At 31.8% G+C, this 15,267-nt stretch overlaps 2 protein-coding genes across 2 annotated transcripts; both read left to right on the top strand.

The window, feature by feature from the left end:
- The first annotated feature begins 1,556 nt into the window (after positions 1–1,556).
- LOC140863362 (phenylalanine--tRNA ligase alpha subunit, cytoplasmic) lies at positions 1,557–8,735 on the top strand. Its single transcript, XM_073266735.1, has 18 exons — positions 1,557–1,812; positions 2,273–2,395; positions 2,785–2,874; positions 3,000–3,056; positions 3,709–3,764; positions 3,923–4,015; positions 4,344–4,434; positions 4,813–4,850; positions 4,946–4,984; positions 5,609–5,685; positions 5,760–5,844; positions 5,917–6,013; positions 6,644–6,740; positions 7,237–7,308; positions 7,709–7,775; positions 7,848–7,973; positions 8,161–8,215; positions 8,522–8,735. Exons 1-18 carry the CDS (start codon positions 1,666–1,668, stop codon positions 8,570–8,572), a joined length of 1,461 nt encoding a protein of 486 aa, XP_073122836.1. The 5' UTR covers positions 1,557–1,665; the 3' UTR covers positions 8,573–8,735.
- A 3,131-nt stretch (positions 8,736–11,866) lies between these two features.
- LOC140865357 (glycine-rich RNA-binding protein-like) lies at positions 11,867–12,679 on the top strand. Its single transcript, XM_073269971.1, has 2 exons — positions 11,867–12,024; positions 12,208–12,679. Exons 1-2 carry the CDS (start codon positions 11,917–11,919, stop codon positions 12,532–12,534), a joined length of 435 nt encoding a protein of 144 aa, XP_073126072.1. The 5' UTR covers positions 11,867–11,916; the 3' UTR covers positions 12,535–12,679.
- Positions 12,680–15,267: the final 2,588 nt, after the last annotated feature.

The raw sequence follows: 15,267 nt of genomic DNA on the forward strand, positions 1-15,267 counted from the left end.
ATTGTGCAATCATTTTTTAATACATTAAATAGGGATAAAATAGGAAGTTTATATAAAATTTGATTTTCCAATAAATTTTTCTTAATCTGTGTGAAAATCCAAAGAAGACATTATATATGGGACGGAGGGAGTACATAGATAAATAATATAATGTAATAAAAAATGATAGTGAATATAGTATTTGATTTGATTGGTGGATTATAGTTTATTTGATTTGATTGATTACATTTTATATAAAAATGATAAATTAATATTTTTCACTTTTAACAATAAATAAAATATGAATAATATTGGATATGATGAGTTATACACAGATTAATAATATAAGCTACCAAACGGAGCCTAAGGTTTGTAAGTTATATACAGATTAATAATGTTTAACGTGAATGTGTTTGTAACTTTTCAACTTTCTTTGGTTTGCCTGTACTCTTTCCATCTGCTAGGTTTTGCTTGATTGTGTGGAGTGCTTGGCTCGGTTACGGTGTACTTGTTTTTTGAGGGACAACTGGAGTTGATGCACGAGCATTATACTATTATGTATCCCAGTTTAGTTCTAGCCAATAAACAAGATTTTTGATGGATAGCTAGCTACCGATTACAAAATTTGAAATGATTTTAGTAATTGGGAATCTGGAATGTGTTAATTTGATCGCATAAATAAAGAAAATGGATTCGAAACATATAGATTTTAAAATCACTCTACCAATTTAGAGGGTGATTGATCAAATCTTATTGAAAACAAACTTCAAGTTGTTTGGAACTTATAAGTTGTCAAAACAAACAAACTTTGAAAGTAAGTTTAAGAAGTGTTTAGACAAATTTATTTTTAATCAATTTAAATATGTTGACGTGTTTAATATTATGTGATCTTTTTATTATTAAAATTATCAAAAAAATATAATACTATGAAATTTATTTAAAATGATTATAGAATTTAATTATAAATATTAATCTTATTAAAAAAAACTATTTCATATTTTAATTTAGAAAAATTGATATTCATTGGAATTTTTTTAAAAAATATTGAAATAAATATATTTTTTAGAAAAGTAATGTTATCTTTTAATTTTTTTTTAAAGCTATCGAACATCTTATTTTAACATTTTACAAGATGTTTTGAAAATTTTTTATCAAACAAATTTTAACAACTTATTAGTCTTACCGTTAGTTAGATAAGCCAACAATCTAAAAACATTTATTTATTTATGTTTTACAAAAAGTGTTTTTTTTTTTGAAACGCAAAAAGTGTTTTTTTAAAATGTGCATAAAAGTAGAGGAGATTTTTGGTTCCCAATATATTCAAATTGGAGTTATAATACTTGTCATAAGATTTATATAATAAATTGATTTCGGATAAAATTAAAATTATTATTATTATTATTATTATTATTATTATTTTTTTTTTTTTTTTTTTTTTATATTAATAAATTCGATCTTGGAATCACGGGCTTGCAAAATCCAACCCTGAAAAGCCCACAAATATCGAGCCCTAAAATTGGAAAAATCGAGCCCACAACTAAATCGCAAAATTCATCGTCGATCGTCGCTTCATCGGTCCAAAATTGACCCTAAAATCTTACGAAATCCCATCCGACCCAACAAACAGTCGTACGAGCTGCAGTTGCACAAGTTCTTCTGCCGTCGCGGGAGATTACTTGAGAAGCGATGGCAGAAGATGCTGTTTTAGGATATCTGGAAAATAATGAAGAGATTTTAGATTCTGGGAAATTTGCAGAGGAAAAAGGAATCAGTCATGATGAGATTGTTAATGTTATCAAAAGTCTCAACGGTTTCCGTCTCCTTGATGCTCAGGTTCAGTTTTTTTAACCTCATTTTCTTGTGAGAATTTTTTCAAGTTTCATTGTTACACAACTGGATTGTATTGTTGAGAGCTCAATGCCTAGTTATTGTATTAGTTGTAGCGTGAGAAATTATAGGAAATGAAGAGGAAGATGTGTTCTGTTCGACAAGCTATTTTTCTTGGTGGGAAATTTCAAGGACTACTCGATTCTCAGTCCCTCAATTTGTATTGCGTTTCTTGTTTATGATGTTGGAACTGTTAGGATTATGTACAGGTTGATGTGAATGCAAACCGTGTCTTGTGAAATGTAGCTGATTTCTTGGAAGCAACATTTTCTTACATCATCTTGATAGCATGGGGTTGAATTCTAGTTAGGGATGTATATGTTATGTCAGTTGCAATGTGGGTCCTTAGATTGGTGGATTTTTGGAAATCATTTGGAAATGATTTCACTTTCAAAATATTATGCAGGATATCAAGAAGGAAAGATGGGTGCTTACTGAAGAGGGGGAAATGTACGCCAAGGACGGGTCTCCAGAAGTACAACTCTTTTTAGAAGTACCCCCTGAGGGCATTGCTCGAGAAGATTTACAGGTAATGGAAGTGTGGAACAATAAATTATAAGGCACACTGGCTGACTGAAATTAAATAATTGATTTGTCTATGAACAAAACCCATCACAATATCAGAAGTACTCCTGCAATATATTTATTTATTGCAATGTGGTGCTTGGTTAATACATTAAGTCTAAAAATTTCAACTTTTTTTTTTACTGCAGTTGAAGTTCTAGCTGCACGTATTTATAAATTTTACTCAATTACTGGTTCTTGGAAGTAATTTGTGGTTTCGATCGTGTAATTACTTCAACCATTTCTCCTTTTCCTGCTGATCATGGATGTGTTATACTAGTTGCTATCATAAACTTATTTTTGCACATGGAAGAAATTCTGGTGATTTTGAATTTTTTGATATTCCAAATGCAGAAATTGAAGCCCTCAATTTACAAAATAGGCAGCCAACAGGCCATAAAAAACAAATGGATAGAGATGGGAAAGTTGCAGGTGTCACGAAAGGTAATGCCGACCAAAACTGTGCCTTTAGAAATGTTTAAGGCGAATAGATGCGACTTTGTTCACGTGAGACATAAATGATAGTTCTTGTAATGCTGAACTATACTTGCTTTGGCGATTTGTGTAAGGTTGACCATGTTGATGACAAAGTGAGGGATTTGCTTATACAAATTCACAATGGTGAGGTGAGTAATAGTCTTTAAATATTCAGCTCTTCTTTGTCCGTTTTACTCCTGTATGTTTACATTAAGCATGCACACATGACTATGCATTTGTTCTGGAACGTATTACCAAACTTGTGGATTCCAAGCAGTTGTTTAAACTCCATAAGATTGTGGACAGGAACAAATCAATCTTGTATGATCCTTCGTGTCTGTGGATCTATGACTGTGCCATTGTATTTCCTCTTGCATCATATCATTAAATTTTTGTGAAATTGCTTATCAGAATAAATGCGATCTGCTGCATTGCACCCTCAAGTTTTGAGTATATGCAATTGAAATTAATATATGTTTGGTTGGCTACAGATTCTTTTTTCTAGAGTCTGAAAATTAATCCCCTGATGTTGAGCTTTGAATATATAAACATTTTCTCATTTTGGTGGAGTATCTAACTTAGAACTGCATGCAATTTTGTTCCACCTTTTGAAACAAGTAAGCGAATTCCTGATGAGAGACTATGTGGAACCTATTTCTTCCTCTGATTCACTTATTATGCCCTAAAAAATGTATCAGTGTCGCCTTGTCATCAAATCATCCACTTAATGTGTAAACTGAAATAAAAATCGGTTTCCTTACTCATTTAAGGTATAATAATAACCCATGAATTAAATTGCAGGCAATCGGATCTGGCGATATTGATGGTCTCAAACGGAGAAAGCTCATCAGTTCCCAGTAAATATTTTTGTTTTGTTTTGTATTTCTTGCCCACTTTTGGTATTACTGTTATAGTATAGATTTGTAATTCATGTTATTTGGACTACTAACTTTCCAAAAATGGAATATTTTATTTTTGTTTTCACTGATTTGCAACCTTTTTTCTTTGATACAAGAATGTGGAAAGGCTATTCTGTAAAGAAAGGTCCCAAGTACACACCAAAAAGGAAAAAGGTGGCCACCGACTTAACTCGTGAGAATCTACAAAGGTAATTATCCACTTTGTGCATTTCCTGGTCGTTATATATGCGACTACTTTTTTATTGTTTCCTGCATGTTCATGCCATCTTGATATCGAGACCCATTCTTCTTGAAGAACGATTATGGATGCTTCTTATCCTAGAAAAATTGAACGTGTGTGCAAAAATTATTGCAGTCCTTATGCTATATGCAGATGCTTATGACTTGTTCTTACTATTGCGTTATTTTAAACTTACATTTTTTAGAAGTATTAGGTTCTAAATTTTAGTTGTTACTGCAAATCTCATTTCACTCTCAATTTCATTATCCGGTATGTATTTCTTATTTTTTTTGAAGGGGTGACTGGAAAGAGATTGAATTTAAAGAATATAACTTCCTTGCAAAGGGTCAGCCAACCGAGGGTGGCTGTCTCCATCCGTTACTTAAGGCATGGCTACAGTACCTTTTGTCTTTTCATTCACATTCATTTTGTGACCTGCTGACCTGTATTGTGCATGATAATAGGTAAAAGTGTCAATAAATGTAATTAATTTCTGCTATTTAAAAGTGCCAATTTTGAGTTTTGTTTTTGTTGGCCTTGTCTTCCTTTTGAAAGCACATAAATCGAAGAGGTTGGAATTATATATGAGTTTGTACATATTTTTAAATAGTTCTTTTTATCATTAATAGTGTTGAGGAAATGTTGAAATTATCTGATGCTGACGTGATTTAGCCATTCGGCGTATTTGATGATGTTTCACGAATCTAGTATTTCACTGCTATGTCATCACTTTGTTGATTGCTATTTAATGTTGTTTTCTTGAAGGTTCGGCGGCAAATTCAGATGATATTTCTTCAAATGGGGTAAGGCAGTGATACTTTTTGATTAATTATGTTAAGTTTAATGCAATATCCTCTAATTTGGCTACTATTGCTGATATGGCATTCTTGGCTTGCAGGTTCGAAGAGATGCCTACAAACAATTTTGTAGAGAGCAGGTGCAAGGCCTTGATCTTCTGATTCTATTGCAGGCTCCTAGCAAAGCTCAATTTTATATCTATATCTGCGCCTTCACAAATTAGAAGTTAGAGAGGTTAAAAGAAGTTGAATTCTGCGCCTTCACAAATTAGAAGTTAGAGAGGTTAAAAGAAGTTGAATTCTGTTAACTGTTGTCCGGGATGCTTTAGTAGTTTTCATTCAACCGAGGTTGCGATAGTAGGTGCTGTCACATGGTTGTTATACTTCATCTTCCGATGCTTAAACTGAACCAAAACTTTGGGATTGTTGAATATATATATTCAACAATCCATGTAAAAATAGAAAACAATGAAGCCATCATAGATGTTCCATCCCTTTCCTCCTGACATTTGGTATTCTAAATGCTGTTCTTCCCCTTTGAAAGATCAATATAGAATATTGTAGTTTGATATGTTGTTGCCATCATCACTATCGAGAAATATGAAAAAATTGGATTGTAATTTGCTTATGCACTTTCATTTTTTTTTGTCGAGAGACACACACTAATTGCATCATATATATTAGAAAGATGGTGCTATGTCTGCTTGCATTTTCTCTTAAATCATCTGCAGTAACATTTGATAAGTACTTGCTTGAGCTTGCAGCTTCTGGAATTTTGATGCCCTTTTCCAACCACAGCAACATCCTGCTCGTGATTCACATGATACGTTCTTTTTGAAAGGTTTGCTCAGAATTTCATCTTTATATTTAGCAGCAACCCATTTAAGTTTTCTGACAGTAGTTGATGTTTTACAGAGCCCTCAACAACAAGAACATTACCTGAAGATTACGTTGAGCGGGTTAAACAAGTTCATGAATCTGGTGGTTATGGATCCAGGGGGTAGGTTATGCGTATTATTTACCATGTTCTGGTTCCATCTTTTAAAGTAACAGATTTAACTGTCTTCACTAGGTATGGCTATGAATGGAAGAGAGAAGAAGCCAACAAGAATCTTCTTCGAACTCATACTACTGCTGTTTCCTCCCGGATGCTTTATGCACTTGCGCAGGTTAACTAATCTTTTTTCCGTGGCATAGCATTCTAAAGTTTCACCTATGCTGGATATGCACAAGTGCATCTCTTTCGTTTTTTTTCAGTTGTATATATTTGTAACTTGTCATGGCATTTTAAAGTTTCACCTCTGTATATGCGTAATTGCATCTTACTTGTTCCTTTTCAATTGTATATACCTGGCATGGCATTCTAAAGTTTCACCTATGCTGGAGATGCACAAGTGCATCTATTTCATTCCTTTCCAATTGTATATACTGCAAGACTATACTTTGATATATTTGTATTTTGCTGAGCCTTCATCAACCTTTGGGTGTAATTTGATGTTTGATCTGATGATGAAAATAAGAGAAAATATTGATGGGTAACCAGCTAATTTCTGAGCATAAATTTTTCAGAAAGTACTTTGTTCTTAGAATAGCCTTAATAAGTTATCACTCGAAAAGTAGGGGAATTTTTTTAGTACAAGTTATTCAGTTACTAACTTATTTATCTTGTCCTCAAGGTTTTATTTCCCCTTTCCTTTCGCTTCTGTGGGATTTCTTTTCCGTGGATTGGTGCATACACATTATTCTCTTAGTTACTGTGCTCCATGTTTCTATTTCTTGATTGATCTTTTTTTTTGCAGGGAACATTTGCTCCGAAAAGTTACTATTCAATCGATCGGGTTTTCAGAAATGAAGCGGTAGATCGAACTCACCTTGCTGAATTCCACCAGATAGAAGGTATCCACACGTTCTATAAAGGAGTGCATGTTTAGTTCTTTGGTTCAACTAGTCACACCTTGTCAATAATGTTATTCATTTGCTAGCTGCATTATGGGAGGAAACAAAAATGGTTATCTGGTTGCAGTAGTGTGACTTTTAAAAAGATGATAGGTTTGTTATTGCCAAGTGCCAACACATACATGCATATATAGTTGACAAAATAGCTGAAGCAGTTGTAGAGGAACACGTTTCTTACATAATCGAAGAAATTTAATTTTCTAGTTAGGTTCTACGGGCTCTCTCTGAACTGGAACCTTCCCTCTCTTTGAAACTGTTGGCTTTGCTATCTAGTTAGATTGTATTTTTTTTTTACTTGCAATGTGAACTGTGACCAGTTATATTTGTTATCCAGGGCAGGGTATAATCATATATAGCTAATGTTTGTTTCTTTTGGCTGAATGTTAGTTTACACTCTTTTTCTATGCTTACATTCAAACTGTTGTACTGTTGGCAGGCTTAATATGTGATCGTGGACTTACCCTTGGGCATTTGATTGGAGTTTTGCACGACTTCTTTTCTCGTCTTGGTAAATAACCTAGTGTTCATCGGGTTTTAGCTTTATAGAATTTTGTATAAACACCAAAGTAAAGATTTTAGTCAGATGAGGTCGCTCAACATTTAATGAACAGAATAAGAGCGAGTTTGTATACAGAAGTACTTGGCTTTAAAACAATCACGAAGCAGAGCATTTTAATTGCTTTTTCATAAAAAAAATCAGTAGTAGTTTTTATGCTCTGTGTATGATGATGATTTTCTTAATAATTTAAAGGGAGTAAATACCACATTTTTTGGTTCCTTGACTTTTAGAAGCAACAATCCAACCAAAGATCGGTTAAAACAACACTTTTTATCTGGAAAACATGTTTTTATGACATCTTCATTCAAACACGTTTGCTGACTGTGATTCTTGCATCTCTCCCATACAGGAATGTCCAAGCTTAAATTCAAACCTGCATATAATCCCTATACCGAACCCAGCATGGAAATTTTCAGGTCAGAACCAAAGCCTCACCAAAAGCTCAAATCTTTTCTTTGGAACATCGTCTAACTAAAATTATTTCTCAGTTATCATGAAGGTTTACAGAAATGGGTCGAAATTGGAAACTCGGGCATGTTTAGACCGGAGATGCTTCTTCCTATGGGGCTTCCAGAAGATGTCCAGGTCATCGCATGGGGGCTTTCCCTTGAAAGGTAGGAAATTTTATAAAACCCTGAAGTTTTCACTTTTTCAAAAAGATGTTATATTATTGTTTTCTTATTATTTGTCGCATTGTCTTTTCTAATTCAACTGCATTTTTTTAATACACAATTCTTATCATGTAGTTTTTCTCTGTCTTAATACCTTTGAATCGCTTTTTTTTTTTTTTTTTTAAACCAGACCCACAATGATTCTGTATGGGATTGATAACATCAGAGATCTCTTCGGCCACAAGGTGTGTAAAACTGTTTTTTGCTGTGGTGAAGCCACAAATTTACTGTTGGGTTAATCTAAAATTCGAAGGGTTGAATCTGGTTCATATATATGTTTGCCAAACTAAATACGTAGATTATTTGCCAAATCATGCATAATTATTTTGTTATAGCCCTTTATCAGAACAATAGATTTGTAAGTTCTGTAGCAAGATTCAGCTCACATCGTCTGTCACACCACATCCGACACAACCCTGGTAGCGATAAGAAGGATACTTGGGGTGATTTTGCAGTTTCTTGGTGATATGATTACGTATTTGATTTTGCAGGTGGATCTTAGCCTGATCAAGAGAAATCCGTTGTGTCGCCTTGGTATTTAAGACGCAAGCACCTCCTTTGTTTACTTATTGAATTCATGCCAGTTTTTATCTATTGCTATTGCTGGTTAGATTCTTATTTACCAGATATGAATGGATCCATACGTTCAAGAAACATTGTTTCACTGTTCTTGAGAAATACTTACTTGGGTAAAATTTTAGAGTTGATACACTTGTTCTTTCATCTTCCTATAGATTTTTAACCCTTCAAATCAAAATCTTCCTACAGATTAAAATGGATCCATACACTTTTTGTTCTTATTTGTCATCTTCTTGTAATATCATCAATTATGATCTCTCAAATGATCAGTATACCCCATATATTGTGGATATTTATATTCAAGCTTCTTTAATGTTCGACATGACAGTGGAGAGATTTATGAAATTTTCCTTGTAATTTGGTCTCGACTTGTGGGTGTTCCCCCCTTTTTCGATCGATTATTACTCATTCGATCAACCATTGTTGATGATAGTATATTTAACATAAAAGATTGCATCAAATTTGATGTTTTGATGTTCAATATATATGGAACATGAAACACACACATTTTGTGTGCAAAGCGAAAAAAAAGATGTTTTAATCGATAGAAAGAAATTAAAATAAATTTAAATGATGATGATATATTTAAATATAATTTCAAAATAATTATCTATATTTCTCTTTAAAAATAGGAGGGAAATATTTTTTGAAAAGGCTAGTTCTCGTTAACATGTGATAGATACGTATAAATAAGGATATATAAAAATTAATTTGATAAAAAAAAATTTATATAAACAAGAGATTATAAAATAATAATAAAATGACTTTTATTATTATTTTTTATAATTTGGTGAGACCATTTTTTGTTGTTTATCAAAAAACATATCAATGTCATGATATAATTCCCTCGACCTTATGAATATTATTATTACAAGTAATCCTTTTATGTAGTTTTCATGTCTTCATATAATTTACTTATTAGAAGAAAAAAAAAACTATAAGAAAGAAAGGAAAAAACATGGTAGCTTTGAGATAAAATAAAAATGAGAAGAAGATAGAAAGATGTATATCATGCATTAAGATTACAAATAAGTACACATAAGCAAAGTTATATACCCGCTTATACAAAGGTAAAACCGAAAATAAATTATGGTGTCACATTGATAAACCAAAATTTTTAAACCTGAGATGTTCAAGTATATCACATAATATGTACAAATTATTAATGTATATAATAGTAACCGCGACACATGCAATGTGTGTGCATACAATCTAAAGAAAATAAAATATTTTCATGGGAATATTTGAAAAATCATGAGAGAGACAACTGCAATATTTGTAAATTAGTAGGACCGAAAGATAGTAAAAAAACGTAAAAAAAAATGAAAGATGAGAGTTTTTTGAGAGAGAAAACTGTATTGCAGTTAGAAGAGTGGGAGAAAAATGGTGAGGCTTTTACGACAGTTTTTCTCTAAAATATGTGAATATCATGATGGTGTCTAAGATATTTATGTAAAATTATATTAGTGTATTAGGTCGGACCAAATTAGTTACTAATAGGTCATCTTGCTTTATTTAATACTAGTAAAAAATGCACATGCTTTGTGTGTGTAAATTAGAGTTTTTATATGGTTTTTTAAAGCAAAACATGGAGTGAATGAGATGTTTAGTGAAATAATGGATTGATGATGACTGATGGTAGTTATTTTCAAACTTGTGGGAAGAAATTGGTGATGGTAGTTATTTTTCACTAATCCATTTAGGTCGTCTCCAACCCAAAACTCTATTTTAAAGCACCTCTATTCTAAAATAGTGCAATTTCTGCACCAAATATAACATTCATCTTCAACCCACTTACTTCAAATCTTACTCTGAAAAAAATATTCTCGAAATATTCCTTTTACCTTACTTTTTTATATTACTTTTTATTATTTATAAACATATATATATTTATACATTTGCATTAATTACTTATATTACATACAATTATTTTTAAAAATATATATATTTATATTTATACGTTTACCTTATTATATTACTTTTTAAAATATTAAATATTTTTATTTATTATAACACAAAATTATTATTTTTTAAATAATACCTTAATTATAATTAATTGTTAATAATTAGTGTTAAATAACTATTTTTTATTAATATAATTATTTTTACATTATATAAATAATAATAAAACAATAAATTTTTTTTAAAAAACAAATAGAGGCCCCCTGCGTCAAATTTGACGCAGGAAGCAAAGTGGCGTCCATGGGTTGGAGCACCCACCCTGCGTGAATTCTCACGCTGGGTTGGAGATGCTCTTATCACGTTAATATAGATAGGTTTAATTTGTAATTTAATTTAATATTTGACACATTAACTTACCAATTTAGTTTTTAAGAGGATCTCAAACTTAATATAATAGAAATATATATATATATATATATATATAAATACAGATATACACACGCTAATACAGTATAGATATAATAAAGAAAAAGAATTGCCAACTATACATACAAAAGAAAAAAGAAAATAGAATTGTTCCCTCAACTTTGTATGTAAGCTAAGGGCAAGGATTATGCTTCATTGGGTGCAATACAATAGATGAGTAACCGTCCTTGGATCAGTGGACTCCACATGATTTCACATGAATCCAAAGGTTGTTATGCATCTAATGTATAACACCGCACGCAGCATAATCCTTGCTGTAACCTAAATATTCTTGTACATCTTCTTCTCCACAACGATTGATTCCTATCTATTTTTCACCGTTGAATTGCATGATAAAATGATGGGCCATATATATATATATATTTATATTTAACTCCACTATACTGGAAATATCAGCCGAATATCCGAAAAATAAGCATCCATTTTATTCTATTTTTTTACAAAAAAATAAATATCATTATTTATAATTACAAAATTTCATCTTTTACATATTATCTCGACATTAAATATATAGGCTTGTTTAATTCATACACAGATTAAGAAAATCATAAAATCTTATGATACAGTTTTACATATCAATTTCGTGAGACAAATTTTTTTATTCAATTTAGTCTATGAAAATAATATTGTTTTTATATCAAAAGAATTATGTTTTATCGTAGATATAAGTCGGATCGCTCCATATCACAACATAAATGCATACTCAGGAAAAAAAAAAGAGAGAAAAAAACAAAATGTACTAGCAAATTTTTTGTTAAATTTTTTTTCATCTCTTAATTCATAAAAAAAAAATTAACACATTTAAAAATAACAATAAAATAATATAATAAAAAAAAAGGTATTCGAGTTAGGAAAAAAGCGCAAAGCGCATAAGGCCGCGAAAGCAGTATAAATAGGGTCTCCGATTCCTCCAAAATCAATGGCAGATTCAGAATTCAGATGCTTCGTGGGTGGTTTAGCTTGGGCCACCACCGACGACACCCTGGAGAAGGCCTTCTGTCATTTCGGAGATGTTGTCGATTCCAAGGTAGAGATTGATTATAATCACCCATTCATTACTGTTACTGTTTCTGTTACTTTTCCTCCCCTGAAATGGTACTTTTTTTTTTTCTCCCTCTTTTTCGCGGAGGTAAAGATCGAATCATCGCTTTAATTTCTGGGTTTTGTTTTTTTTTTTTTTGGGATCTGCCATTGATTTTTATGTGCGCAGGTCATCAACGATCGCGAGACTGGAAGATCCAGGGGTTTTGGGTTCGTGACGTTTAAGGACGAGCATTCCATGAGAGAAGCCATCGAGGGGATGAACGGCCAGGACCTCGACGGCCGCAATATCACGGTTAACGAAGCTCAGTCCCGCGGCGGAGTCGGAGGTGGAGGTGGTTTCCGTGGACCTCGCCGTGATGGAGGTGGCGGGGGTGGATATGGCCGTCGCGAGGGTGGCTATGGCCGTCGCGAGGGTGGTTATGGTGGAGGTCGCGGTGGCGGCCGTGGGTACTCGAGGAACGGCGGCGCTTCTGATGGGAGCTGGAGGAATTAGCTAGGCTCCGATATTTGGTAAAGTGCCACTGTATTATATATATACTGTGTTTTGAGCGTCGATTTGAGTTGGTTCATGCTTTTCTACCGTTGGATTGGATGGATAGATAAACTATTGTGATTATAAAAAGATATTTCATGCAGTATCGGATTGTCTTGTCGGGTTGAGTAGATGCTACCCGCATGCTAGGTAGCCCATGATTGATTAAAATTAGTGGGCCCCACGTGAAATCCACTAATTTTGACCAATCATAAAGTTACACATCAATTCCAGGATAGTGCCCTGCGAGCGACATATATTAAACCGTGTTATAGACTATTGAACAATTCCACTTTGAGTATATATTGATCCTCTCATATGGTCCCACATACATGTCATTGTGAGTTGTTTGATTTTAATTCACGTGCATATTAAAAAATAATATATATTTTTTCCATGTGTTGAGTTGAACAGATGATTTTTCTCGTAGTTTTTGAATGATTATTTTGTTACTACTATTGTTATATGTTTTTAATAATAAATAAAAAGTGCAAATTGCTCAAAAATTCCCAATGCAAACATGTTTTGCTCTGCACTCCTTAGCCATTTTTTTGTATCACATTTTTTGTTAATTTGTACTATATCTTGTATGGTTTTGTACCACATCTTGTATTGTTTTGTACCACATTTTATGACTAGGGACCCGAAAGCAAAACATGTTTGCATTTGGAGATTTTTGAGCAAATTGCCCAAATAAAAAATCAGTCGATATTTTCATAAAATATATATCATAAATTTATTTATCCTCGATTTTGCATCAAATTAAAACATTTTGAACGACGGTGATCGTAATCCAATTTTTAGGTTTGAATTTAGGATGAAGATTTCATAAAATTAGCGTGTGGGCTAGCTAAGAATTATATCTAAATTCTTGAAAAATAGAAGAGTTATGCTAGCACGCGGTTACATGTTAAAAATATCTCATTTGCACTAACGAAAAAATCTCTTCATTTGAATAGTTTTATAATTTTAAAAATAACGTGTAATTGAGTGTGTAATTGAATGTGTACACGAACATATTTCAAAACAAAAAAAGGTGGGTGTAGTTTGAATTAGGAGTGTTATATCGTATCGAAAATTACGGTACAAGAAATTTTTATATCAAGAATTTTGATATACCGAAATTTTTGGTACATATAACTAACATACCGATTATTCCAAAATTTTACGGTATACCAAGATTTCGTTATGATGTCGGTATATACCATTTTATATTGAAAATAGTATTGTTTTTTTAATTTTTAATTTATTGTTTAAAAATTATATATTTTAAAATTTTTATATATTATCTTGGTATTCCGATATATACTGAAATTTTCAAAATCTATACCGTTTTCATACGGTATCGTACCGAAAATTTGATATTTTTTCGATACAATAACCATGATATATCAAAAATTCGGTATTTTTTTTCAATCCTAATTTGAATTTGGTCACCAAAGAATGTGATTGTATCCAAATTTAGTTTGAATTTTTCATGAAAGAATATAAATTCGTCCGGATCAAAGCATCAAAGCCATAAGATTTAATTGGATCACCAAATCATCAAAAGACAAAATGAATCAAATTTAATGGGCAAAAGAGTCGCATATATTCTTGAAATGACACAACTTCCAAGGCTTTATTTTTTATTTTTTATTTTTTATTTTTTATTTAGCAAATCATGGTTTAGTTTTTAAATCAGCACAAAGTCGATCGAAGATAAAAATAATGATTAAATATTGATGAACATAAATGTTGAAAATATAAAGTGAGCTTGAACTTTTGTTAAATTATGTTTATATATATATATATATATATATATATATATATATATATATATATATATATATATATATATATATTCTGACTCATAGATCGTGCAAATTCAATAATTTTGAGTAATCTTCTGTTGCACTTGGGGAGATTGTGATTATAGTTTTATTGTTTATATATTTCAGGATCGAAAATCGTGTGTAGATGGGGGTAGATACACACATAAAATTATTTTAGAGATACAATAGCTCGTTTTTTATTATAGTTTTATTAGCTTTTTAAGCTTTGATTCAGACTTTGGCTATTGAAGATGATTTGTAGATCGTCTTAGCTTCGTAACGCATAACGAATCGTTTCATGTGAATAATCGAACCGGAAGATATGACCAAAATACCAGAGATGGTCATGTTTGATCTGGTTGCTACATCAATTGCATCCAGCTTGATGTTGCAACCACCATTTCTTCTGGATAACATCCGAACTAACTGATCAGGTCTGAAATATGACTTGTAGTATGATTTACAGCCGTTTTGGCTTCTGGTCATTTAGATCACTGAGCAATGAGATATGTTCGAAACAATCAACTACGCCAGAATTCAAGCTTGGATAGATTCGAGTTCCAGCTTCTCAAAACTTTCAAATTGATCTACGAACTACAACACTTGATTAAATATGTTAGAAACGCAATAAAAAGTTTTGTTGTCATAAAAATCAAGATTGGTTGCATTTTCAAAACCAACAATATTGAAAAAATATATCAAGTCTTAAATCTACATCTTTTGCATATATACACATTTGATAGGACAAATTAAAGCAAAATGAATTTCAAACCATATTATTATTGATGAACTTGAAATTTATTATAATTAACATTAAATATTATATAAACACGTAAAATGTAGATTTGAATTTAAGATATTACTTCTCTAACCAACAAAA

This window comes from Henckelia pumila, chromosome 4 (assembly GCF_033568475.1).
Source record: "Henckelia pumila isolate YLH828 chromosome 4, ASM3356847v2, whole genome shotgun sequence".
NCBI classification, from domain to species: Eukaryota; Viridiplantae; Streptophyta; class Magnoliopsida; order Lamiales; family Gesneriaceae; genus Henckelia; species Henckelia pumila.

Bases quoted from the DNA above. Each gene is read 5' to 3' on its own strand.
- LOC140863362 (XM_073266735.1), top strand. From the start codon at position 1,666: ATGGCAGAAGATGCTGTTTTAGGATATCTGGAAAATAATGAAGAGATT. The intron at 2,396-2,784 runs GTAATGGAAGTG...TTCCAAATGCAG, and splicing joins TTGCTCGAGAAGATTTACAG to AAATTGAAGCCCTCAATTTA. The intron at 8,216-8,521 runs GTGTGTAAAACT...TTGATTTTGCAG, and splicing joins GAGATCTCTTCGGCCACAAG to GTGGATCTTAGCCTGATCAA.
- LOC140865357 (XM_073269971.1), top strand. From the start codon at position 11,917: ATGGCAGATTCAGAATTCAGATGCTTCGTGGGTGGTTTAGCTTGGGCC. The intron at 12,025-12,207 runs GTAGAGATTGAT...TTATGTGCGCAG, and splicing joins GAGATGTTGTCGATTCCAAG to GTCATCAACGATCGCGAGAC.